This window comes from Amblyraja radiata, chromosome 26 (genome assembly GCF_010909765.2).
Source record: "Amblyraja radiata isolate CabotCenter1 chromosome 26, sAmbRad1.1.pri, whole genome shotgun sequence".
NCBI classification, from domain to species: domain Eukaryota; kingdom Metazoa; phylum Chordata; class Chondrichthyes; order Rajiformes; family Rajidae; genus Amblyraja; species Amblyraja radiata.
Genome location: NC_045981.1, coordinates 19,470,312 through 19,498,250, shown reverse-complemented (window position 1 = coordinate 19,498,250; position 27,939 = coordinate 19,470,312). Strand labels below are relative to the sequence as shown.

Here is a 27,939-nt window from a genome sequence, read left to right as displayed (position 1 = left end):
AGGAAGAGGCCCTTCAGCCCACAATGTCTGTGCCAAACATGACGTCAAACCAACACTCATCTGCCTGCACATAATTCATATCCCTTCGTCCCCTGCATATCCATGTGTTGATCCAAAAGTTTCTTAAATGCCACAATCATATCTGCCTCCATCTCTCGGCAATGTATTCCAGACGTTCACCATCCTCTGTGTAGAAAACCTGCCCGGAACATCTCCTTTAAACTTTACCCATTGTCACTTTAAATTATTGCCCTCTAGTGTTTGATATTATATTACCATCCTGAAAAAAGGTTCTGGCTGTCTACCCCATCTATGCTTCTCATAATTGTATATACTTTGAACCTTAAAATGTTTTGTACCTAAAGCTATAGGGACAGAAGCGAAGAGAGCATGGAGTCTGATCACAGACCGGCCATTGCCTCAGTAAATGGATGGCACGGTGGTGCAGCGGTAGAGTTGTTGCCTTACAGCACCAGAGGCCCGGGTTTAATCCTGACTATGGGCACTGCCTGTATGGGGTTTGTATGTTTACTCTGTGACTGCGTGGGTTTTTCTCCCAGGTGCTCCTGTTTCCTCACACACGCCAAAGACCTACAGGTTTGTAGGTTAATTGGCTTTGTTAAAATTGTAAATTGTCCCCAGTAGGATAGTGCTCGTTTACGAGGTGATCGCAGGTCGGCACGGACTCGGTGGGCCAAAGGGCCAGTTACCACTCTGTATTTCTAAAGACTAAAGTCTAAATGGTGGAACAGATTAATTGGCTTTTCTTGTACTCGTGTTCTTGCTCGTGTGTTCCATCCATGATGTGAACTCTTACAAATGATTCCTATTTTCAGTTTTTATTTCTGATTATCTGTCGGATACTGAGATCCTGCAGTCAATAGGAAGGGATACTGGAGAAGCCTGGACTAGAAGCATAAGGTGTTTTTACTTTAGACTTTACTTTAGAGATACAGCGTGGAAATAGGCCCATTGGCCTATCAAATCTGCGCTGACCAGCGATCACTCTGTTCACAAACACTATCCTACACACTCGGGACAGTTGCAAATTTTTACTAAATCCAATTAATCTACAAACCTGCATGTGGGTGGAAACCGGAGCACCTGGAGAAAACGCTCACGGTCACAGGGAGAACATACAATCTCCATACAGACAGAACCCATAGTCAGGATCGAACCCGGGTCTCTGGCGCCGTAAGGCCGCAACTGTACCACTGCCCCATCGTGCAGCTGTATAGAAGACTTGTGGATGTCCTGCAGGTTGGTCATGCTCTGTGAAGGAAGAAACCAAGGTTTCAGATCAGTGAACTTGAATCAGAAAAGGCATTCTCCGTTGTTATCTTGGATTTCCAGCAACTGCAGTGTTGTGCTGTTTGATTGCAGTTATTGCTGTTTGATTGCAGCAACGGGACCCATACCAGCAATAAATTGTCTTGCAAAGGGTAGAGCTCCACCCAGTGCTGAAGTGTGGAAGCACAGCACCGATGATGCAGAACACAAGGCTCCAGCCACACTTGATAGATACGATAAACTGGAGTAACTCAGTGGGTCAGGCAGCATCTCTGGAGAAACGGAATAGGTGACGTTTCGGGTCGAGACCGTTCTTCAGACTGAGAGTCAGGGGAAACATAGAAACATAGAAAATAGGTGCAGGAATAGGCCATTCGGCCCTTCGAGCTTGCACCGCCATTCAATATGATCATGGCTGATCATCCAACTCAGTATCCTGTACCTGCCTTCTCTCCATACCCCCTGATCCCTTTAGCCACAAGGGCCACATCTAACTCCTTCTTAAATATAGCCAATGAACTGGCCTCTACCACCCTCTGTGGCAGAGAATTCCAGAGATTCACCACTCTCTGTGTGAAAAATGTTTTTCTCATCTCGGTCCTAAAAGATTTCCCCCTTATCCTTAAACTGTGTACCCCTTGTTCTGGACATCTCCAACATTGGGAACAATCTTCCTGCATCGAGCCTGTCCAACCCCTTAAGAATTTTGTAAGTTTCTCTAAGATCCCCCCTCAATCTTCTAAATTCTAGCATGTACAAGCCGAGTCTATCCAGTCTTTCTTCATATGAAAGTCCTGACATCCCAGGAATCAGTCTGGGGAACCTTCTCTGTACTCCCTCTATGGCAAGAATGTCCTTCCTCAGATTAGGAGACCAAAACTGTACGCAATACTTCAGGTGTGGTCTCACCAAGACCCTGTACAACTGCAGTAGAACCTCCCTGCTCCTATACTGGGACGACAGATGGCACAATGGGCTAAGTGTTCGGCTGGCGACCGGAAGGTGGCCGGTTCGAATCCCACTTGGAGTGCATATTGTCGTTGTGTCCTTGGGCAAGACACTTCACCCACCTTTGCCTGTGTGTGAATGTGTGTGAGTGATTGGTGGTGGTCGGAGGGGCCGTAGGCGCAGAATGGCAGCCACGCTTCCGTCAGTCTGCCCCAGGGCAGCTGTGGCTACAGAAGTAGCTTACCACCACCGAGTGTGACTGAGGAGTGAATGAATAATGCGATGTAAAGCGCCTTGAGTATTAGAAAGGCGCTATATAAATCCCATCCATTATTATTATTATTATACTCAAATCCTTTTGCTATGAATGCTAACATACCATTCGCTTTCTTCACTGCCTGCTGCACCTGCATGCCTACTTTCAATGACTGGTGTACCATGACACCCAGGTCTCGTTGCATCTCCCCTTTTCCTAATCAGCCACCATTCAGATAATAGTCTACTTTCCTGTTTTTGCCACCAAAGTGGATAACCTCACATTTACCGTGTGCTTTAAGTTTGTATACTAACCTCTTATGTGGGACCTTGTTGAAAGCTTTCGGAAAGTCCAGATACACCACATCCACTGGTTCTCCCTTATCCACTCTACTAGTTACATCCTCGAAAAATTCTATAAGATTCGTCAGACATGATTTACCTTTCATAAATCCATGCTGACATTGTCCAATGATTTCGCCACTTTCCAAATGTGCTGCTATCTGTACTCCCTGTACACACATGACTGTGTGGCTAGGTCCAACTCCAACTCTATAATCAAGTTTGCTGATGACACTGTGGTGGTGGGCCTGAGCACCGAAAATAATAAGAAGGCCTACCGGGAAGAGGTGGCTGGTCTGGCACTCTGGTGTCAGGACAACAGCCTCCTCTTGAATGTCAAAAAAACTAAGGAGCTGATCGTGGATTTTAGGAGGGCACTACATCCGAGGACATACACACCAATGAAGATAAATGGGGATACTGTGGATAGGGTGAGCTACTTTAAATACCTGGGAGTCCACATCTCAGAGGATCTGACATGGACATCACACGCTGCCGCACTGGTGAGTAAGGCAAGGCAGCGCCTTTACCACCTCAGGCAATTGAGGAAATTCAGAGTGTCTCTGAGGATCCTCCAGTGCTTCTACTCAGCGGCTGTGTAAAGCATCTTGTCCGGAAACATCACAATCTGGTTTGGGAACTGCTCTGCCCAGGACAAGAAGGCTCTGCAGAGGGTAGTGCGTTTGGCCGAACGCACTATGGGAACCACACTTGCCACCCTGCAGGACCTATACATCAGAAGGTGCAGATCCTGAGCCAGCGACATTATGGGGGACCCCTTCCACCCCAGGAACAGACTGTTCCAGCTGCTACAGCACTGTACCAATTAACTGTTGTGTGGTATCTTTTTAAAATTGCTGTTTTTTCTTTTTTTCCCACAAATATGTGATTACTGATTTTGTTCCATTCTGTTTTGTAGTTTTTTGCACAATCTGCAAACATTGGCACTTTTCATTTCACTGCACATCTCGTATGCGTATGTGACGAATAAACTTGGCTTGACGTGTTGAGTTACTCCAGCACTTTGGGTCTTTTTGTAGCACGTCTTAACATAATCCTCGGACAATTTAGGGTGGCGCGGTGGCTCAGAAATAGAGTGGCGTTGTGAGGAATGAGGGGTATTGAAGTGTGAAGAGGGAAGGTCCATCACTGGGAGTGACGATCTGGGAGTGTGAAAAGTGGGGGGTGTTGGGGTGGGGTGGGGGGGGGGGGTGGGGGGGGGGGGGGGTGGGTGGTAGGTGGATGGAGTGAAGGGTCTAGGAGTATTAGGGGTGAAGAGACATAGTGAGGGGTTAGAATATGAGGAGCAGGGCTCTAGAAGTGAGGAGGGTTTTGAGGAGTGAGGTCTTAAGCGGCCTTTTCACGGGGCGACTTGACGCAAGAGTTAACCGGAGTTTAACATCGTGGGAACCTCGTGCGATAACAGTGCGGCATTCGTGGACCACCGTGGACCACCGTAGCGCTAACGGCAGGTCATCGTGTAACTTGGTCACTCGGGAGAAAATTCAAGAAAGTTTGAATTTCTCCAAGAGTGACTTGTACACTTGTGGTTGAGTATTGCAACATTATATGAACGTAGTGGCCAGTGCGATATCCGTAATAACTCTTGCGGGTACCGTGGGAACTCCTGCGAACGGTGAACCCGGAAGCTGGACAGAGGGGACAGAAGGTGAGTAAAAATTATCTTATGTGGGATTGAATTTAAAAAATAAATAAAAATAAAGATTTGCATCCGCATATGGACATCAACTTATTCATGAGTTATGTTAATGAGATTCAAGAAAATAACTATAATCTTTAAAAGGGACTTTAAAAGGGACTTTACTGAAAGGTTACGCATTTTTATGGTCCGTGAGAAATTTTTCACATGTACTTCTTTGAGAGATACAGGTCGGAGTCCTCGGGTCCAGGGGTCCGGAACGCTACCAATCAATGTTGTACAGAGACCCGTGTAAGGAGTGAACTGCACATGCTGGTTTAAACCGAAGACAGACACAAAAAGCTGGAGTAACTCAGCGAGTCAAGCAGCATCTCTGGAGAAAAAAAGCTGATGTTTCGGGACGAGACACATCTTCAGACTCAATTCCGATTAGGCTGTCTGAAGAAGGGTTCCGGTGTTGGGGGAGTCCAGAACCAGGGTCCCAGTTTTACAGTCTACCGTGGGAACTCTTTAACTCAGTAAAGTAAAGTAGCCTTTATTGTCATATCAGCGCACAGGCAGCAGTTGACTGTTGCTCTATTCAGTTTCCCAGGGGGTCGGGACGGGACTGGAGTTGGGAGAGAAAGGTGGGGGAGTCGAGGGAGAGGAGGGGGAGACAGATGGGGGTGTCTTCATTTACTGGCGGCGGGTGTCTGTCACTGAAACAGGTAGGTGAGATTTCACATCCACCTTGTGTGTGCCTCTCTCTCTCTCTCCCTCCCTCTTACACAGGCTGAGTGAAGAGTGAGGGTCCTGGAAGTTTGTGTGAGGGATCCGAGTACAAACATTGAATGGGCAAGGAGAGTGAGGAGTGAATTGTCTGTGAATGGAAGGGCTCTGAGAGTGCAGAGTGCAGGTTTTGGGAGTGTGCAGACTCCAGTTTGGGAGGAAGACGTGAGAGATTCAGATTGAGGGGCGAGTTTCTGGAAGTTTGAGGAGTGGGGGTCTGGGAGTGTGAAGAGTAAGGGCCAGGAAAAGAAGAATGTGGGTCGGAGGGCACTGGGTTTGTCAGTCCCATGAAACACACGCTTGGCAAGGGGCACTTGGTGAGGGCACTGGGTTTGTCAGTCCCATGAAACACATGCTTGGCAAGGGGCACTTGGTGAGGGCTGGGTTTGTCAGTCCCATGAAACACACGCTTGGCAAGGGGCGCTTGGTGAGGGCGCTCTTTCTTCTATTTTTGTGTTTACGAGATGGAATTATCCAGCAAAACTGTTGTCATAAGGAATGATTAGATATTGTTTTTTAAGAAGTTCCTGGTCCTGGCAGCAGCTGCACTCTCAGCAGTGTCCACGTGGTGTCACTGCAACCCCTCTGACTGAATCTTTATGTCACAAATTCTCAGTCTATCATACTTCTTCCTTATGTCTTGTCCATCTCTATCCCACACGTTCAGTCAGTCTCTGCCCATTTCTCTGCGTCTCTCTATAATCTACCTTTGAGACTCCATCACACGGTTTCTACCTGAGTAGATGTCCGCAGCCTCCAACTCTATCTGCTCACTTTGCTCGCTCTGTCCTTCCCTTGACTGCTACCACTAATTCTTGATGTAGAGCATATCTGGAATATTTGTGTACAGTTTTGATATCCCTTCTAAAGGAAGGATAGAGGGAATGCAGCAAAGGAGCGGGGCCAAAGGTTGGCCAAACTCTGCTCCCAGTGTGTGTTGCACCAGCACAGAAGGGGCTCCCGGTGAGCGTTGTGCAGCCGACCAGGACCCGGCCCAGCCGCCAGCAGAGCATGGATTGACGTTGGCGAGCGAGCAGGGATGTTGGTGAGCGAGAGGGACGTCGGCAAGAGTGGTGGGCCGGCGGAGAGACGTTGCCCACATGAGTGCCGGCGGTCGGCCAAGCACTTGCCCGTGTGTGTCCTAATGGTGGGTGGAGGAAGCGCCACTGAGAACAGAGGACCTGGCGTAGGGGGGCTGCCGAGAACAAGGAGGACACAGTGTGGGGGGCAAAAACAAAGAGGGAAAAGAATGAGGGACTATTTTGAATACTTTGGTAACTTTGTCGCCACCCTTTACGTGGCAACTCTTGCATACTTGTGCTGGATGCAAACAAAGAATCTCACTGTATCAAGTGCACATGACAATGAAGTATGAGGTCAGGGCCGGCATTAGGAGGTGCGGGGCCCAATTGGGAACAATTTTGGTGAGCCCCAGGTTCCCAGCCAAGGTCTGTAGAATCATATAAATATAAATAAAGTCTATTATAGAATTTATATCTCTATGGTAGAATGGAAAGTAATAAAAATGTGCGCTTAAAAAGTGCCTGCGAGTTAATGGACCAAACAGATCTAAGCTACATTTTAATATCATATTGCATACATGTGAGCCTACAAGTAACAAACAAAATTGTAGATCACCTCTGAAAAGTACATAGTTATAATACCACTTGTTTTAGTGACTGTGAAATGGAATTAAAAAGGTAATTTAATTAACTAGATCCTGGAAAAACAATAACCATTGGTGAAAAATCCAGGCATTACATTTTGGGCTTCAGCCCCATCCTACCCTTTGGGTTTCTACCCCATCCTAACTTAGTTGTGTTTGTGTGTTAGTTGTGTATGTGTTAGTTGTCTGTGCGTGATGTGTGTGGGTGGGAAGGAGAGAAGGGAGGGAGAGAAGCAAAGATCCTATAATGGAGATCTTTGGAGAGAAGGGAGGAAGGAGAGAAGGGAGGAAGGAGAGAAGGGAGGGAGGGAGGGAGGGAAGGAGAGAAGGGAAAAGAGAGAGGGGAGGGAAGGAGGGAAGGGAGGGACGGAAGAAGGGAAGGGAGGGAGGGAAGGGAAGGACAGAAGGGAGGGAGGGAGAGGGCTGGTGGCGGGAGCAGATGCCGGGGTCCGGGCGGGCGGGTGTGAGCTGAGGCCGAGGCTTGTAAACGTTGCTCCAAACCCCGGCCCGGCCCTCCCTGTATTGTTCACCGCGTCTCCCCTGGGAGAGAGAGGGGTGGAGCAGGGGCTGTGTGCGTGAAGCACGGCGACTGGAGGGGCTGGAGCGCTGCCCCTGGACCGAGAGGGAATGATCCACCTCCCCCTCTCCCCCTTCTCCATTCACCCCTCACACCCTCCCCCCCCCCGTCTACCTCTTTCTTTCCCCCTCCACTCACTCTCCACCTCACTCTCCACCTCGCTCTCCCCCCCTCCACCCGGGGAGCGCGGGGCCCCCTTAGGCGCGGGGCCCCATTGGGAGCAATTGGTCCAATTGGCTTAAGGCCGGCCCTGTATGAGGTTGTTGTTCTTTGAGAGATTGAGCCTGTACAATTTTAAGAAGAATGAGGCATGATCTCACTGGAACGTACACATGTCCTACGGCCTTATCAGGGTGGATGGAGGGATGGTGTTTCTCCTGGGATGGAGCCTAGAACCAAGGAATGAAAGTCTCACAATAAGGTGACAGATGTCCAGGATTCAGATTAGACCATTTTTTTTCATCTAGAGGGTGGTGAATTTTTTTGGGAATTCTCCACCATTGAGGAGAGTGAAGAAGGCTGATTTGCTGAATGTATTTAAAACAGAGATTGACCCGTTTTTAGATATTACTAGACCAAGTGCAGACCCGTTGGGTCTGCTCCCCCAACGCAGACTTTCCCTACCCGTAGCCCCCACGGGAGATGTGGTCTTCCAACTCAAGCGGCTCAGGAATCAGCAGTGCGGCTGTTTTTAAATGGCGTCTTTGAGGCGAGATGCGGGCGCCAACAGCCGTTATGGTCGCTGGCCAGCAGGAGGCGACAAAATGAGTGAGTGGGGGGGGGGGGGGGGGGGGGGGGGGGGGAGAAGATTTAATTAAAAAAGTGTACATAATATAAACACGACAAAATTTAATGAGGAGTGGATACTTGGAATGAAAAGTGAAATCTCTACCGAAATGGAAAAAATCAGGGTGTTTCTGGGTCGGGTGTTGGCGTAGCAACGAATCAAAGGCTGGCAGCCACAAGTCAGGCAGAAACACACACAGCCAGCCGGCAGCCACACAGATTTAGATAGATGGGAAAGCCGCCTGTTAGATATGGTGACTGTTTAACCGATGCTTAACCGATTATGTTTAGCCAATATTATTAGATGTGGCATTTTGCATTTAACAATTGATTTACTCATCGTAGTGATAAAACATTATCTACTTTTCATTTATAGAAGATATGTAGATTGGCTGTTGCATGTTAGCCAATTAGAATGCTTAGTAATTATAACCCTGCCTAATTATACCATTCGTAGTGTAAGACCCTACCCACTGCCCACCAGTTAGAGTAGCAGTGTGAAAGTGTGATGACCTGCTTTGTAGTTAAAGACCTGAACAATAAAGATGCTTGTGCTTCAACCGGTGTGAGTCTGAGCTATTTACAGTAAGTGAACTGCAGGTGATCCAGGTAGGGTATAACCAGGGGTCGCAGGTGATTGAGCCCCAGCCTCTCCATGGACTTCATGATGTGTGGAGTCACCGGCACTGATCTGTGTCCATTGAAGGAGCTGGGGCGCATCCTCTTTGGTACAGGAACCAGGCAAGATGTCTTCCACATCATAGGAACCAGGCTGAGGACTAAGATATGCTGGAGTACTCCACACAACTGGCCGGCACATGCCTTGAGTACCCTCGGGCAGACACCAGCGGGACCCGTGGCTTTGCCTGGGCAATATATCCTATTCTATTCAATAGTATTCAATTCTATTCAATAGGGCCCTAGTGAGACCACATCTGGAGTATTGTGTGCAGTTTTGGTCCCCTAATTTGAGGAAGGGCATTCTTGCTATTGAGGGAGTGTAGCATAGGTTTACAAGGTTAATTCCCGGGATGGCGGGACTATCATATACTGAGAGAATGGAGCGGCTGGGCTTGTACACTCTGGAGTTTAGAAGGATGAGAGGGGATCTTATTGAAACATTAGATCCCTTTATTGAATAAGGGGTAAGCCATTTAGAACGGAGACGAGAAAACACTTTTTCACACAGAGAGTTGTGAGTCTGTGGAATTCTCTGCCAGAGGGCGGTGGAGGCCGGTTCCCTGGATACTTTCAAGAGAGAGCTAGATAGGGCTCTTAAAGATAGCGGAGTCAGGGGATATGGGGAGAAGGCAGGAACGGGGTACTGATTGGGGATGATCAGCCATGATCACATTGAATGGCGGTGCTGGCTCAAAGGGCCGAATGGCCTACTCCTGCACCAATTGTCTATTGTCTATTGTTTATTGTCAATATTTCAAAAATTGAATATGTTTCTGCTCTCATGCACACCATTTGAACAACATTTAGGTTTGTGCTAAGAAGTGACAAGCATTATTCACTCCAGTCAGTAATCATCTCCAGCAAGACAGCCTAAGCACTGACTGTCGATAATGTTACCATTTACTCATACCCCTGTCTCAAGATTTTGGCAGTCACCGTCGATTAGAAATTTCCCTTGTATACAAGAAGGCAGAGGCTAGACTGTAGAAATTTGTCTACTGTTCCATGATGCGAGAATGTGATATGATATTATATGGCAATTGAACTCTGCTTGTGAAAATCAGATCCAATTATACCATCAAAAAATATAATCAAACCAAGGAAGGGAACGAACAGTGTGTGCAGCAGCCTCACAGCTCCTGTGGGCCAAGTCTGATCCTGACCGTAGGTGTTCTCTGTGTGGCATTTGTATGTTCTCCCTGTGGCTCCGCTTAGGCTTACCCCAGGTGCACTGGTTTTCCCCCTATGTCCCATGGATGCACTGATGTGTTAATTGGCTACTGTAAATACACAGCATCTGCTGGAGATGCACTAACCATTGATCCTGTCCACTTGTGGCCTGTTCACAAGTGGCGTTTCTCTGTTCCTCTTGAGGCAGGGAACTGGAGGAACAGACCTTGGGTAGCACAGCGGTAGAGTTGCTGCCTTACAGCGCCTGAGACCCAGGTTCGATCCTGACTACGGGTGCTGTCTGTACAGAGTTTGTACGTTCTCCTTGTGACCTGCGTGGGGATTTCTCCGGTTCCCTCCTACACTCCAAAGACGTACAGATTTGCAGGTTACTTGGCTTTGTATAATTGTAAATTGGCCTTAGTGTGTGGAGGATAGTTCTGGTGTATGGGATGATTGCTAGTCGGCGCGGACCCAGTGGTCCGAAGGGCCTGTTTCCATGCTGCAGCTCTAAAGTCTAAAGTTCACTACACTCTGTCCAGTCTGAGCCTGGTGTTCCTCCCTGTCACTCCTGTTCCCTTGACCTATCTTTCTCAGGCATCACAGTGTCGGACTCAGAGAGTACGTTGGCTATCATCCTCCTTCTCCTTCCTCTCCCCTCCCTCCAGTCTAGACTACTTCTCGCACTTTTCCTACTCTGTGGAAGGGGAAACAATGGGCCTCTCCAGATACTCTACAGCAATAAAACAGGACATTGTTACTCTTGTAGACTGCACCCAAAACATATGTACATTGACATAGTAGGACTGAGAAGAATAAGGGTGTTCCAGTAATGTCCTGTCCAAGGGCTGTTGACATTACATAGGCATGTTCTTCATACCTGTGCTCAAGAGATGGTTCGGCTTCCTGCATCCCCTTTTTCCAACAGAGGGAGGACCTCACCTGAAAAGGTGTGCACTTGAGACCCTTCATCCCCTTTATATGCCTGACCCTTTTTATTTGTTAATCTCTCCAACATTAGTCACAATGGAGAAAACGAAATATAGTAACTTGAGTGATTTTTTTCCCCATTATCCCCACCTTTGAAGGCAACATCCCTGTGAGGTGGATGGAGGAGGTTGATTTCAATGGGTGATGTTAGGGAAGGGAAGGATGTGTGCGAGTTGTATTTGGATAAATTGTATTTGTGCTCTTGTGTGCATGTATGTATGTGTGTGTGTGCATGTATGTGTGTGCACATGCATGTATGTGTGTGTGTGTGTGTGTGTGTGTGTGTGTGTGTGTGTGTGTGTGTGTGTGTGTGTGTGTGTGTGTGTGTGTGTGTGTGTGTGTGTGTTTATTCTTTAGTTTTAGAGATACAGCATGCAAACTGGCCCTTTTGGCCCACCGAGTCCACACAGACCATCGATCACCCCTTTCACACCAGTTTCATGTTATCCCACTTTCTCATCCAGTCCCTACACATTCGGAACAATTTAGAGAGGCCAATTAACCCACATGTCTTTGGGATGAGGAAACAGGAGCACCCAGAGGGAAACAACGTGGTCACAGGGAGAACATGCAAACTCCTCATCATCAGCACCCGAGGTCAGGATCAAACCGAGGTCACTGGTGCTGTGAGACAGCATCTCTACCAGTGCACCACTATGCCACACTTGACGAGTCCATGTATAAAATAGCAGTTGTTTCACCGATGTATTGCTCACCTTGACTTACCGTATAAGTGATGAGATCATGACATTTCTTGCTTTGTTGTACAGGGATTTTCAATCTTAGAGATAATAAAATGGTTCTCTCCAGCTAGACTCCGAGTAGTGGTGGCCCTGGCCTTGCCATTGCATGGGACACCCCTTCTGATGATAATCCAATTGACCAGGGTTACACGGTCCAGCTGAACACTGCAGTTCCTCCCTCACGCTGCTACAGAGAATGTTACTGCTCTCTGCTGGAAATGCCAAATGCGAAAGCTCCTGGGTCAGGGATCAATATTCAATGTTCTCCTAGTAATTTGGTCAGACCATGTAATCAGCAACATCAATTACAGACAAAGAGCTTATTCATTGTGTACATCCTGCTGTTTACAGCATCTGGCAATATGTGAATGTTCAGCATTATCTACACACCAAATAGTCTTGAGGCAAAATACTTCATTGAATTATGATTCACTTTGGGATATTATAAAACTTGTTTTTCCGACATAAGAAGATCAGAAGATTGCTGGGTAATATTCAGTCTCAGGATATCCATTTCCATAGTTTCTCCTCTTTCAGTCCCAGTTAAACGTTATGTTCCAGCCTTTGTCTACTGTGCCATTCAATCATGGCTGAAATGCCCTTCCCTCTCAACCCCATTCTCCTGTCTTCTCCCCACAACCTTTGACACCCTTATTAATCAAGAAGCTATCAATCTCCGTTTTAAAACACCCATCGTCTTAGCTTCAACAGCCGTCTGTGACGATGAATTCCACAGATTCACCACCCTCTGGATAAATAAATTCTTCCTCATCACCACTCTAATGGTATGTCCTTCTATTCTGAGGTTGTGCCTACTGGTTCTAGACTCTCCGGTTCCTGTTACTCCATGTCCACTCTATCTAAGCCTTTCATTATCCAGTAGATTTCAATGATGCCCCTCATCTTTCAAAACTCTAGCGAGTACAGGCCCAGAGCCTTAAAAGTTCCTCATAAATTAATCCAACCATCCTTGGAATCATTCTTGTAGACCTCCTCTGGACCCTCTCAAACACCAGCATATCCTTCCTGAAATATGGGGCCCAAAACTGCTCACAATATTCCAAATTACTCACTGTCCATGTGAAAGGCACGCCAGCCTGTGAGTTTGCTTGGCCTACATTTTCTAACTGTGACAAGGGAATGAGTCACCGAGCTGCAGTAATAGTCATTTACAGCACATCTGATCATTCCACACCGAGTCATTGACAGTGTCCACACATTGGGTAATGACAGATGGTTGCAGTGTTGAAGTTAGAAGTAAATGGCCTCATCTCTTTTTAACTATTTAAGAACTCTATTGTATTGCAAAGGCGGACTATCCTCCATTGACTTCATTCCACCAATGACTTCCACTGTGGACCCCACTCCCTAAACATCCCTTCCTCTCCAGCTCCATCTGATCCTTTAAGCTTGAATTCTTGCAGATATCACATGCTGTAGATAGCAATGTTACAACATTTTGAGATTTTAAAAATCAAGTCTTTAATTTGTCCCATCAGATAAAGCATAAAAATAAGTTTAATTTGACACCTAATTCACTTTCATATCTTCAGTATTAAAAAAGTTATGGCCATTTTCATACTCGGAAATTGGCATCTTGTTCCCTATTGCTTTTTCATTGACTTAACACAAAAGCTGTGATCGAGAACATTTAAAAGCTGATAACTTTCTTAAAATTTAAGAGAACTGAAAGAAATGTTCAGTTATTATAGATTGAAGCATTCTGAAACAAATATGAAACAATCTTACTTAGATGACTTGAAATTAAAGCATATAATTAGTTAGTTACCTAATTGTAGCTAATTACAAAATTCAATTACTAGATCTAAACATCTATCCATTTCTTAAGAATAGATTAACATTTTTAAATAGCCTAAGTGTCCAAATACCATTCACACAAGAATTCAGAATATAACATAATTTTTAACTCTCATTGTCATGGGTTTATAGGCCAAATGGAAGAATTTAATGTTTAATACCTGTAAATTAATGGCCATTTAAATCAGCTTGCGAGTGGGATTTTCTGGAACGGGACCATTTGGAACGTTCAAGAGCGGTGAATTTAGTCCCCCATATCGGCAGCAAATACACTGCCGGTTCTTCGGGGGGAAAAATCACCGTTTCGCAACTTAAAATGTGAATTAAATACATCTTAAGAAACACTTTTATACATAAAAATAAACTACTTTCTTTTACGTGGTCCTCCATAAAATCCGTCCCAGTTGTCGGCATTGACGGCTTCAGAAGCTGATTTTAAAATCATTCCAGCGATTAACTTGTCGGGTGAATTTAAAAAAAAACCACACAGAACGGCCGTAGGAACGATTCTTTAGCAACATCTTGCACTCCAACAAATATAATTCAGGACCAGGTCAGGAAAAAACCCTGTTTTAACCCCGCCCCCCCCCCCCAAACGCGCCAAAATCGCGCACACGGCCAGTGGCAGAATTGCAGCACCGTTGAAGGTAGGTTTTGTAACATACCTACTGTAGAAGCAGCATTGCAAATGCCAACACATGAATAGTGCTTGTACTGAATGGTCAATGGCACAAGACAGAAAGTATGGGCAAGAGTACAACAGGGACATTCACCGACCGGACTGTTGTTTGCACGTTGACAGGTGGTGCAATATGCATTGACTAGATGCTGTGTTAGGAATTGGTTGAAGTGTATGATGTGCATTGGTTGCATTGTGGTATATTGCCTTCAAGGCAGCATTTGATTGACTATGGCGTTAAGGAGCCCTGGCTAAATGGGAGTTTCCTTAGAGTAATTAGGGATGGACCGTTAAAAGGAAGACGGTTGTGGTGGTTGGAGGTCAATCATCTCAGCCACAGGACATCTCTGCAGCAGTTCCTCAGAGCAGTGTTCAAGGCCCAGCATTATCAAGGACCAGTCTCACCCTGGTCACTCCCTCTTCTTCCCTCTCCCCATAGGTATGAAAATGTATATCTCCAGAGTCAGGGACTGTTTCTTCCCAACTGAACTGTCCGCTCACCAGCTAGAGTGCGATCCTGACCTCCCATCTACCTCATGGGAGACCTTTGAACTATCTTCAATCGGTCTTTATTTTGCACAATATAATATACCCTTTATCTTATATGTGCACACTGTGGACAGCTTGGTTGTAATCATGTTGAATCTTTTCGTTGATTGGATAGCACACAACAAAAAGCTTTTCACTGTCCCTCAGTACATGTGACAATAATAAAGTAAACTATCTTCAGTAACTTCACCAATTGTTTTCCTTCAATTATAAGGTCAGAAGTTGGGTTGATTGCACAATATTTAGCACTGTTCATGACTCCACAGACAACAAAGCAGTCAACATACAAATGCAACAAAACGTGGACAATATCCAGGCTGGGCTGCGAGGTAGCATATAATATCTGTGCCAGACAAGTGCTAGACAATGACTAATATGCAACAAGAATATTTCGCTATCACCCTCTTATATTCAATGGCATTACCATCACTGAATCCCACACATCCTGAAAGTTAGCAATAGCCCAGAAACTGAACTGGAGTCGTCATGTACATATAATGTGGCTACAAGAACAGGTCAGAGGCACGGAATCCTGTGGCTGCGGCTCACCAGCCACTTCCCGAAAGCCTGTCCCCTAATCAACATGACTCAAGGCAGGGGTGTGATGGAATACTCTCCACTTGCCTGGAAGAATGCATCTCCCACAACATTCAAGAAGCTCAACACCATTCAGGACACGTGTGTAAGAAGGAACTGCAGATGTTGGTTTACACCGAAGATAGACATGAAATGCTGGAGTAACTCAGCGGGTCAGGCAGCAATTCTGGAGAAAAGGGACCCTTCAACAGAAGCCTCAGCTTTGTTCCCCCACCTCAATGCGGTCTGGGTCAATCACGATGTAGAACCTTTCTCCCGTTGCCTCCGTCTCCGTGCCTTTTTCTATGGGAAACAGACCCCACCACCCAGTGACGATCCCTTTTCCCATCTCTACCGGTCCCCCTTCTCTTGGACTCCCCCAGATGGCCTTCTACCCTCTTTAGACCTTTTCATTTCTAACAGGAATTGTCTCGACCCGAAACGTCACTTGTTCCTTTTCTCCAGAGATGCTGCCTGACCGATTGAGTCATGTCTACCATTCAGGACATAACAGCCTACTTGACGGGCAACTCATCCACATCCATTCACTCACGGCACTGCTGGGGCAGCAGCAGCAGCAGCAGTTTGTACCATCTGCAGATGCACTGCTGCATATCACCAACACTTCTTAGACAGCACCTTCCAGACCTGCGATCCCTACCAGCAGGAAGAACAAAGGCCATGAAAACTTGGGAACACCGCAATATGGTAGTAGTTCTCTAAGCCGTACACCATCCTGATGTGGAACTATATGGCTGTGAATGGGTCAAAATCTTGGAACTCTCTCCCTGATCGCATTGTAGGTGTACCCACACATCGAGAACTGCAGGGGTTCAAGAATGCAACTCAACACCACCTTCTCAGGGCAATTAGGGATGGATAATTTCCAAAGCTTGAAAGAGTAAAGAAAAAAGTTGTGCCATTGTTATTAGTTAATGGTGGAATATATATCAACTAGACAGTGAAATATGTACAGACTGGGATATGGCATTGACCAGACTGTGAGATTCAGGCAACGTAGATGTATACATAAAGACTGGACAATGGGATATGTACTGGCCTGATTCTCAGTCATATATTGATCATCCTGGGGGATTTTTACTAATTAGTCCATAAGATACCGATGAGCCATGTGTTGATCGACACTGAGGTGTGCTCTGATTCCACTGTGGGGTCATAACTGATGCGACGTGCTGTCTGGTCTGTGGGATATGTATTGATTCATCAACACGATATGTTTCAGCTAGATTTGCAACAACTGCCACCATCAGACATGATTTTCTTTACAGTTGGATAAGTCCGTGACATAGTTTATCCTGATTGCATTTTGGTGATCATTATTCCTGAATTTGTCCTGTGATTTTTTTCTTTCTTACAACATGAGAAATGGCTGGGGTCTGATTCTTCTTCGAATTTAATCCCACTTTGACCACTGGGACTTTACATAACTACCATATTTCTCAGCTTAGACATGCTCTCAACTTCGGCCTCAAATTCATCTTCTCATTTTATCCTCATCTCCATCTCCATATTAATCAACTGCATCGACCTACATTTTCACATTTTTTCAGTTCCTTGCCCTCCTGAATTTCAATTGCTTTTTGACCTCTTTTTACATTTTGCTTCATTTTTTTTTGCAATTCACTGTATGCTACAAAAACACAAAGTGCTGGAGAAACTCAGCAGATCAGGCATCAGGTGTGAGGGAATGGACAGACAATGCTTTGAATTAGGGACACTTCTTCAGCTTACACTGTGCTCCATGACGGGTACAAGGCCCAAATTTGTGACGTTTGCAATCCAGAAGAGTAGCACAGTAAATGATTGGAATATCACAACCAAATTCTCCTCCAAGCCAGAACAGGACATTTATTGACCACATTCCCTTGTTTCTGGACAATGTGATGCCATGCCTCGTGGCAGCATCTTCATTAGGCGGGCAGGAATAGTTCAAGAAGCCAGCACACCATTTCCTCACAGATGTCTAGATGGACTTAAAAGTTGGCATGGAAGGCAACCTCCATATGTAAATAAGTTATATTAGCATTTATTACACATCTGATCTATGTAATGAAAGCTTTCCTGCAATAAGTAGTCTATTTTCTCTTAGCCCAACACACATCCACACTCTTGCCGCAATCGACTGCCAGTCTGAGATCTGCACCAGGGCATTAACAATCAGTAACATAACACGGTTTGTCCACAGGTTACCAGCGGTGCCATTCACTGTCCTCACAACAACTGGGTAGAAGCAAGAAGCACCCACCTCTGCCAGGCACAATGACCACTCAAACCAGCAACTTACTGTGAAGCCGATTCCCACTGTAGCAGAGAATGATCCCGGGATGAACTTTCCTTGGTCAAACTGCACCAGCAACGAGGTCTTCCCCACTCCACTGTCCCCGACCAGTATAGTCTGTGGGGAAATAGATAATGACTGTTGTTAGCTTATTAGGAGAATGAAGGCAAACTTCTTGGGTGACTGAATATTTTTACTAACAATAGTAAAGGAGGAACACGCAGTTTTAATAGTAGTATTATCAGAGGGAGATTCAGGGAAAACAATAAATGAGAGTAGTACAATGCAGAAAATGAGTGAATGGTGGAAGGTGTCCCATAGTCTAGAAACTATGGGAGGTATTGATAATATCAGGCATGTGGGAGCAGGTGGGAGAGTTAGCATTATCGGTGTGTTTAATCTGCAGTGAATGGATTACTGGAGCAGGATTGGGTTGGCAACAGTGGACATTTTGCATTTGAAAGCTCTGGGTGGAGTGGAAGTATAGGCAGTGTTGTGTTGACTGCGGCTGAATTGGTATGAGCTGGCAATACTATGTTAACTCCTGGTGAATGGCGAAAAGGTGACTTCCCCCATGGCGAAAAGAAAGTAGATGTGTGAATAATGGATGGGCAAATAGTGAAAGAGTATCAATTGACAAATTAGTGACTGACACACACCCAAATACAGTATGCCCTGTACATACTAACAAGGGGGGAATGTGATTCTTCAGGAAATTAGTTTTTGCAATGAGTTTCCCAAGGGTATATCGATCTTGATCGTCTAAGGGAGTATGTGATTATTTAAACTGAGTCGCTGGATAATGTGTGACCAGGCAAATTATTGATTTGGCAGGAAAGATGTCTGAGCAACTATTTACCTGTTTATGGATAACTTAGATGATAAAATAAAAAGCGATATGCCCAGGTCACGATAGATAGATAGATAGATAGATAGATAGATAGATAGATAGATAGATAGATAGATAGATAGATAGATAGATAGATAGATAGCTCTCATTGATAGGTAGAATCAACGCTATAAAAATGACTTTCTTACCACAATTAATATATTTGTTTCAAGCGATCCCAATATATATTCCAAAATATTTTTTCAAAAAACTAGATTCCACTGTTACTAATTTTATATGGGATTACAGAACACATAGAATTCAACGAAAGCATTTGTGCAAATCTAAAGAAGTTGGGGGTTTATCATTACCTAACTTTATGTATTACTACTGGGCAGTGCATATTAAGAACATAATGTACTGGCTGGATAGTTCCATTCAGCAGTTGGAGTGGATAAGAATGGAGAAAGAGGAGTGCTATCCGCACGATATAGGAACGATCCTGCTCTCACCGATAAAATTGAATAGTATAATATACAAGAAGAACCCAATTATTCACAATATAATAAGAATTTGGAAACAAATAAAAGTATCCTTGAAATTAAATAATTTATCAGTACTAACCCCACTATTGAACAACCCCGCATTCAAACCTTCTCTCATCGACAACACATATCAACAATGGGATAGACTGGGGATTAGGAAAGTAGGGGATATGTATGAATTGGGTAAACTGTTATCATTTCAACAATTAAAATTAAAATTTAAATTGAAGGATAGTCAATATTTTAAATATATACAGGTATGTGACTTTATGAAGAAATATATACATAGATTTCAAACTATATTTTTAGACCCTTTAGAAGAAGCAATGAATATTAAGGCTGATTCACAAAAATTAATTTCATACTTTTATAATAATATATTAGATAGAGAATCACCCTCAACAGAAGCACTAAGGGAAGATTGGGAACATGAGCTAATGATAAAGATCTCGAAGGATAGATGGGAAAAGTATTTGATGAATACACATAACTGTTCTATTAATACAAGACATAATTTAATTCAATTCAAATTATTACATAGACTATATTATTCAAAAACGAGGTTGAATAAATTTTATCCAAACGTCTCTCCCAGATGCGATAAATGTTTGTTTCAAAACGCTAATTTAACACATTCATTTGTAGGATGTACAAAGTTGAATAAATTTTGGAGTGATATATTTGATATATTTACAAAGCTCTTCAAGTCAAGAATAGAACCCAAAATGGAATGGATTATATTTGGAATAATAGGAGAATATACCAATTTAAATAAAGACCAAAATGTTTTTTTTAATTATGGGTTAATATTTGGAAAGAAATTGATACTTAAATTTTGGAAAAATACAACCATACCAACTGTTAAAATGTGGATTAGGAATATGATGGACATAGCACGCCTTGAAGAAATGAGACTCCGACTAATAGATAAATATGACCAATTCTTAAGGAGTTGGTCTCCTTTCATCGACTTTTTGGAATCATGTGATGCAGCGGTACCATAAGGATTGCTGATTTCAGTTCATGACGTGGATAGATCTACATCTCCGAATATAGATTTGAAAAATTCTCTTTTAAGGGGCCTTTTCTTCTATTTCTACTTTCCACCTTTTCTTTTTTATTTTATTTTTTTATTTTTATTTTTTATATCCACACTTCACATTTTTCTACTCTCTACCATCTATTTTTCCACTCTTTCCCCTTTCTATTGTTTTCTTTTTCTTGTCTTGCCTACTCATAACATAAAACTAGAGGTTGTACATAGAATGGATTACGGTATGACATAGTTGGCACCTAAAATTAGGTGCCACTGTATTGTTTTGTATTGTATTAACTTCTAATAAAATAAACAAAACAAAAAAAAAGATAGATAGATAGCATTGTAAGAATAAATGGAAGCAGTAAATCACACAATGTAGGAGATGAAACACTCATGTGACCTACCCATGAACCACGGGAGCTGTGGCATCTGAAATGATCCCATTTGACACCCTCATTGACTCAATTTCCTCTTGTTTTTGATTAATTTATAGATCCAGCGTGGCAACAGGCCCTTTGGCCCACCGAGTTCACGCCAACATTGATCACCCGTTCACACTAGTTTGTTCTTTCACTTTCCATGACACTCCCAACACACTAGTGGCAATTTACACAGGCCGATTAACCTACGCATCTTTAGCATGTGGGCCATGCAGTCTTAGTTTAGTTTAGAGATACAGTACAGAAACAGACCCTTCGGCCCACCGAGTCCACGCCGACCAGCGATCCCCGCACACTAACACCATCCTACACACTCGGTACAATTTACAGAAACCAATTTATCTACAAATCTGGATGTCTTTGGAATATGTGAGGAAGGCGGAGCACCCAGGGGAAACCCACGCAGGTCACAGGGAGAATGTACAAACGCCGTACAGACAGCACCCATGGTCAGGATCGAACCCGGGCCTCTGGGCCTCAACGTTATTGAAACATATAAGATTGTTAAGGGTTTGGACACGGTAGAGGCAGGAAACATTTTTCCGATGTTGGGGGAGTCCAGAACCAGGGGCCACAGTTTATGAATAATGAGTAAGCCATTTAGAACGGAGACGAGGAAACACTTTTTCTCACAGAGAGTGGTGAGTCTGTGGAATTCTCTGCCTCAGAGGGCGGTGGAGGCAGGTTCTCTGGATGCTTTCAAGAGAGAGCTAGATAGGGCTCTTAAAAATAGCGGAGTCAGAGGATATGGGGAGAAAGCAGGAACGGGGTACTGATTGGGGATGATCAGCCATGATCGCATTGAATGGTGGTGCTGGCTCGAATGGCCAAATGGCCTTCTCCTGCACCTATTGTCTATTGTCTATTGGCACTGTAAGGCAGCAACTCTGCTGCTGCGCCACTGTGTCACCCTTCAGGTATCAACATTTCTTGCATTATCAACAGTCACATCAACAGGGACAACATGCAAATTCAACATAGACTGCACTCGAGGTCAGGATCCAACCCGGTCTCCAGCTCTGAGTAGTAGAAGCTCAACCAGTTGCGCCACTGTACCTCTTTGACTTCCATTTCCACCAATCTATCCCCCTCCCCGCAGCACTTCTGCATGAAACTGCAGGAGATGCAACACCTGTTGTTTTACATTCTACCTTCCCAACATCCAAGGACCAAAACAGTGCTTCCAGATGAATTGTGAGGGCGATCCGGCTCGGGGCTGGAACGGTGCTCCGGTGGCTGGGACGGCGTTCTGGCGGCGGTGACCTGAGTCCTGGGTTCAGCCGCGGGCCAGCGGCTGCGTCCGCTGGACTGGAGGGCGGCAGCTTCGACCACCCCGGGCCGCGGTGTTTGAACCGGCCCGTTGCGGGGTTCGGTGAGCCGCGGGACTGTTTGTGCCATCGCCCGGCGGGGAATCGCCTCAGCGCAGAGGGAGAAGAGGAGGGAAGAGACAGTAGCCCTAAGATTTTTGCCTCCACCACAGTGAGGAGGTGCTTGGAGGATACACTGTGGTGGATGTTAATTTGTGTTTATTGTTGTTTTTTATTGTATGTATGACTGCAGGCACGAAATTTCGTTCAGACCGTAAGGCCTGAATGACAATAAAGGTATTCAATTCAATTCAATTCAATAATTCACCTTCCAGTCTGGTGTATCGAATCTGGTACTCACAATGTGATCTCTTCTACCCTGGAGAAACTAAGCATATGCTTGGTGACTGCTTAGAGTTCATAAAGATGATCCTGAGTTCTATTGCCTGCCACTTTAATTCTGTCTTTGACCTCCCACACAGTTCCAATAAAGCTCATTGTAAGCTTAACGAAGAATGCCTCATCTCCTGTCAAGACATGTTATAGTCATGGGGATTCAATGTTGAATTCAACAATTTCAGATCACCATCCTTACCTGTTTGTCAGTTCTTCTCTCAGTCTTTCACTCCACAGACGCTGCTTAATCTGCTTAATCCAGCATTTTATTTTATCTTAGGTTTCCAATAATTATGCATCTTACAGTTTCAGCATGTAGTTTTTCAGTGCTCCTCCACTTGCCCTCGTTCCTCTCCTGCTATTTACACCCATACACAGACCAGCTGTGATTAAAATGCATTTGTTTCCCCATTTTAGATGGCACCAAAAATAAATGTACCACCTGGACAGTCTTGGTTTCCATCCTATCACATACATTTATTTTGTCCTCACTACTCCCACCCTTTCAATTTATAACACACCTATTTTTTTTCATTCACATAGACCTTCCCTATTTCTTACAGCACTAGAGTCCTGGGTTGAATCCTGACTATTGATGCTATCTGTACGGAGTTTGTATGTTCTCCCTGTGACTGCATAGGTTTTCACCGGGTGCTCAGGTTTACCCACCACAATCTAAAGATGAACAGGCTTGTAAGTTAATTGGCTTCGGTAAAATTGTAAGTTGTCCCGAGTGAGTAGGATAGTGTTAGTGTATGGGGTGATTGATGGTCTGCGCGAACTCAGTGGGCTGAATGGCCTATTTCCGGGCTGCATCTCACTAACTTCACCTGGAACAGCAACTGTATTCCTCTCTCCCACAGATGTGGGCTTTACTTACTGAGTATCCCAGGTTTTTTTCTGACTTTACAATAATGAATTATTACAGGAATTGGGGAATGGTCCAAACTGTGACTGGTGCACTTCAGTGTAAGCAAACATCATAGAATCATAGAATCATAGAAAGTAGGTGCGAGAGTAGACCACCAGGTCCGTCGAGCCCGCACCGCCATTCGCTCATGGCTGAACACTAAACAGACACCCTTACCCACAAACAGTAGACACAAGACACAGAACACAAGACACTACCCTCCCCTTTATACCGCTATCACCCCTCTCCACCCCAAGAACCGCGTGATCTCCTGGGGGAGGCAAAAAACCGGATAAAAACCCAGGTCCAATTCGGGAAAAAAATCCGGGAAATTCCTCTCCGACCCCAATCCAGGCGATCGACACTTGTCCAGGAGATCACTCAGGTCTTACTATACTAACCATACCTAGGTCCATATCCCTGCCCTCTCCCCGTAGCCCCTTATCCCCTCGGCAGCTAAAAAACCATCTATTTTAGATTTAAATATATTTAATGTTTCTGCTTCCACTGCTCCCTGGGGCAGTGAATTCCATAAATTAACCACCCTCTGGGTGAAGAAGTTCTTCCTCATCTCAGTTTTAAAAGAGCTCCCCCTTATTCTGCAACATGAGATTATTCACGATGCATCTACAGCATGGAAACGAGCACTTTCTACAGAAGTGGAAATCCAGAGAGTCATGAGAGATGTACACTGGTAATTGTAAAGTCTAAGTTGTACATCTGCATATACTGCGTACATTTGGAAATGTGTCGTCATATATAGGATATATTTAGGACTGTACTCTTTACATTTGGAGTGCATCGATATACTGGAACTATATACATTTTGGGGTGTGTCAGTCTATACAGAAAGACTCAGGTGTGCAGGTACATAGTTTCATGAAAGTGGCAGCACAGGTAGACAAGGCGGTGAAGAAGTTATTCCACCCACTTGCCTTCATCGGTCTGCACAAGAGTTGGGATGTCATGTTAAAGCTGTACAAGACTTGATGAGGCTTCACACTGGGAACACGGTTTACATTATGGTTGCCCTTCGAGAGGAAAAATGTGGCTAAACCAGAAAGTGTCCAGAACAGATTTAGATGGATGTTGCTGAGTCTGGAAGGTTTGAGTTATTAAGATAGGCTGAATGTTTTTTCTCCGAGGCTGAAGATGACCTAATAGAGGTTTATAAAATCACAAGGGACGTAGATAAGGTGAATAGCCACAGTCTTTCCCCCGGGACAGAGGAGTCTAAAACTAGAGTGCATGTGTTTAAAGTGAGGAGGAAAAGATTTAAAAGTGACTTGAAGGGCAACATTTTCACACAGAGGGCGGAGCGTAAATGGAACAAGCTGCCAGAGGGTATGGTAGAGGTGGGTGCCATTCCGACATTTAAAATTACACTTGGATTGGGCAGGTGCAGGCAGGTGGTTTAGCTGTGTTAGGCAACTTGATCAGCATGAGAGCGTTGGGACAAAGGGCTTGATTCCACATGTACAGCTTTATGACTGTGAACAGAATCAACATCAACATTGACATTGGGTCCTGTTACAGTAATTTTCAAAAGGCTTTGCTGCAAAATGAGCTGATGATAAGTTCTAGTACATGAACAGTTCAGTTCGGAGTCACAGGATGGATATCTGCTTGCATTATTTGGTTTTGACTGGGAGAAGCTCTGTGGATGCCTGATCGATCACTCACTCTCTCCACTGATAATGGAAGTTGGGAATTGTGCAGGTATAATTTGAGAAGAATGGACTTTACTCTGTATTTTCAAACCTTCTGAAGTCTCCCATCAATCTTTTGCTGGGCCTACACTTTTGACAGAGAGTTTCTAGATGTTAGCGATACAATGGGGCAACGGGCCCTACAGCCCAAGAGTCCGTGCTGACCAGCGATCACCTATACACTAGCACTATCCTACACGCCAGGGACAATTTACAATTTACAGAAGCCAAATAATCTACAAACCTGCACATCTTTAGAGTGTGGGCGGGGAAACCGGAGCACCCGGAAAAAACCCACGCGGTCACAGAGAGAATGTACAATCTCCGTACAGATGGCAACCCAGGTCTCTGGCGTTGTAAGGCAGCAACTCTACCACTGCACCACTGTGGTGCATTCATTTGTGCCATTCATGTTCTGGACTGCATCCAAATTGCCATTGAATGATGTTGTGGGGAGTTTCAATTTTAATCTTCCCAGCTGCAGAGAGATATGAAGCAAGCCACCTGTGGGAGATGTATAGGAGGAGGCAGCACAATGTCAGAGGCAACGTTGTGTATTGAACAGTAATTTTTGTAGCTGCCCTGGCAGCTTGGCGTGTTTAAGAGTGAAGCAGCTTTGCACAATGCCCAGTGTGACCGTCTGCCCGCACAGCACCCAGCGTTCCTCTGACGCAGAACTCAGGGGATGTACACAACACACACAAAACGCTCGCTTAAAACATTGAAACATTGTCTGCACTACTTGCTTAGTAAGGGTAAGCAGTCCAAGCTGAAGGGATATGAAAAGTAATAAAAGTAAAATCTTCCATTTCAACCAGCTCCTTTCATGCTTCAGATGCCTTTTCCATGAACAATTAACTATTTTGAAGTGGAGTTGGTGTCGTGTTGGCAAATATAGTGAACGTGCAAAGATCCCACAAACAGGAACGTGGCAAATGATGGTTAATTTTACTTCGGAGTCACGTGAGTGACTACGTGAAGAACCCGTCCAGCACGTATGCGCGACATGAGCGTTCACGCAGTGCAACAGCGACGAACGGGAGTACGGGCGCTCCCGCTACAAGCTTGAAAGAACGGACCGTCAGGTAAGTACTTACCCACAGGTTCGAATTGACAAACTTTGCTCTTCTTTGTGCACCAGAGGAAAGCTGGAAAGAGCAAAGCAGCACAGGGGAAAACTGCCCCCGTTCGACTCCAGGGAAGGAGCGTTCCGTCAGTGGAGGGGGCGAGAGGCGGCACCTGGACCACACACGCTGCGGTCCACAGTCACGGGTACCGAGCCGAGCCCAGCCCGCTAGTGCTGCCTGACCAACAGCAGCGGGCTGGAGGCAAATCGAGATACAGACCGGCCGGTAATCCCTGCATACTCCGACAAGGAGACTCACCGCGACAACGACAGAGGCAGCCGCCTGAACAAAGTTGGCGACCAGTCGCAACGGGCTGGAGACAGACACACGGAAGACGGACAGGCCGGCTCATTCAGAGGGCCGGCACTTCAAACTACCGCCCGAGAGCGAGAAAGTGTCTGTTTCCAAGCCTTAGAGAAAGGTCATGGAGTAAAAACTCCAGCGAGACTTGCCTCGGGAGCTGGGGCAAGCTCGCCAAGGGAGCACAAACACTCCCGCTCCAGTGCACTAACAGCACTGGCCATCGCATCTCCCTCATCAGAGGGGATCGTTGGCGACCAGGGCTGGGCTGGTCAAGAAGAGGGATCACTGGCTGAATAACATGGGGGGTATGCTTGAGGTACAGGACCAGGAAGAGCTGCTGGGTGTGAGATACCGCTACGTGGCTACACCACGAGCGAGATGGCCGTTACAGCCTAATCTGGCGGCCAGCTTACTACCTGTCTTTTTTTAAAACCTCTCCAAGACAGGTAGTCATGAGGCGTTGGACTTTATTACGCCTCCTCAAAATTGCATTTGCTCAAAGTGCCCACCATTATTGAGAGTTACATTGAGCAGGGCATTTAAAACCCAAAATCTTAATTTGCAATATTGATACCCCTGATGTCGGCTATCATTTTGCATGCTCATTCCAGAGGGGCAGGGTAGTATGGCAAAACACCTGACCCTAATGTTCAACACAGTATGTGATCCGCAACCTCTGGAAGGAAATCATAAAACCTGCCCTCAACCTAAAATATTCACAGGACTGTGAGAACGCCGACCTCAGAACCACAGATCCTGCTATTTGGCAAAGTTATCAAATCAAGCCTAAAAACTGGACAAAGTATCCAAGATATTCGGCCTCATGAGGGCAGGACCTGGAATGAGCAAACCACACAAAACCAGACAGCAGTACCTCCATGCATCCACCAGTAGGCGTCTACTTCATGGTACTGGTGAAAGCTCGGGGCCCGCATGCCATCCCCGCATGTCTTTCAGGACAGGGCCCAGAGCGGGCCCCATGGAAAATGCACCACCCCCCAACAACACCACCCCGACGGACAAGGAACCAGAAACCGAAGAAATGAACACACCATTAAACAACAGTGGAGGTAGGTGAGTATGGTTCCTACCATCACATAAAAGGTGAGGGGATTGTGCTAACAGGGGGGGGGGGGGGGCACACCTGGTTTTGGAAGCATGAAGAACTATCACACTTGGTAGTTATATACCAAAAGTATTCAAGGATAAAAATTGAATTTAAGAAAAACTTGCCACCAGTTCAGCATGCACCCCAAAGGGGTTTTACCCTCTCACTAAAAAGGAAAACATGAGGGACAAGCTGAACTGGAGAAGACATACAAAGGGGTCATAAAGAAGTCTAAATATGAACCTTTGGAACCGTATTAATTTACCAAAAAAACAAAAAAGATGGTGAATGTCGCACCATCATTGACGTAACCACTTTGAATACTAATCTCTATGTTTTTCTCCCCTTTTCTACCTCATCAGTCAGGTACTACGCAAAATACAGATGAATTTTGCTTCGGACTTTTTGGTAGTACCCGACTGGCCTATA

At 45.1% G+C, this 27,939-nt stretch overlaps 1 protein-coding gene across 1 annotated transcript in view; it reads right to left on the bottom strand.

Moving 5' to 3' along the window:
* Positions 1–27,939, bottom strand: part of LOC116988000 (ras-related protein Rab-37-like) — a 159,459-nt gene that overhangs the window by 112,758 nt on the left and 18,762 nt on the right. Inside the window, exon 2 of the mRNA XM_033044387.1 lies at positions 17,804–17,914. Coding sequence (XP_032900278.1) covers positions 17,804–17,914 — 111 coding nt within the window. The remainder of the gene's footprint in view (positions 1–17,803; positions 17,915–27,939) is intronic.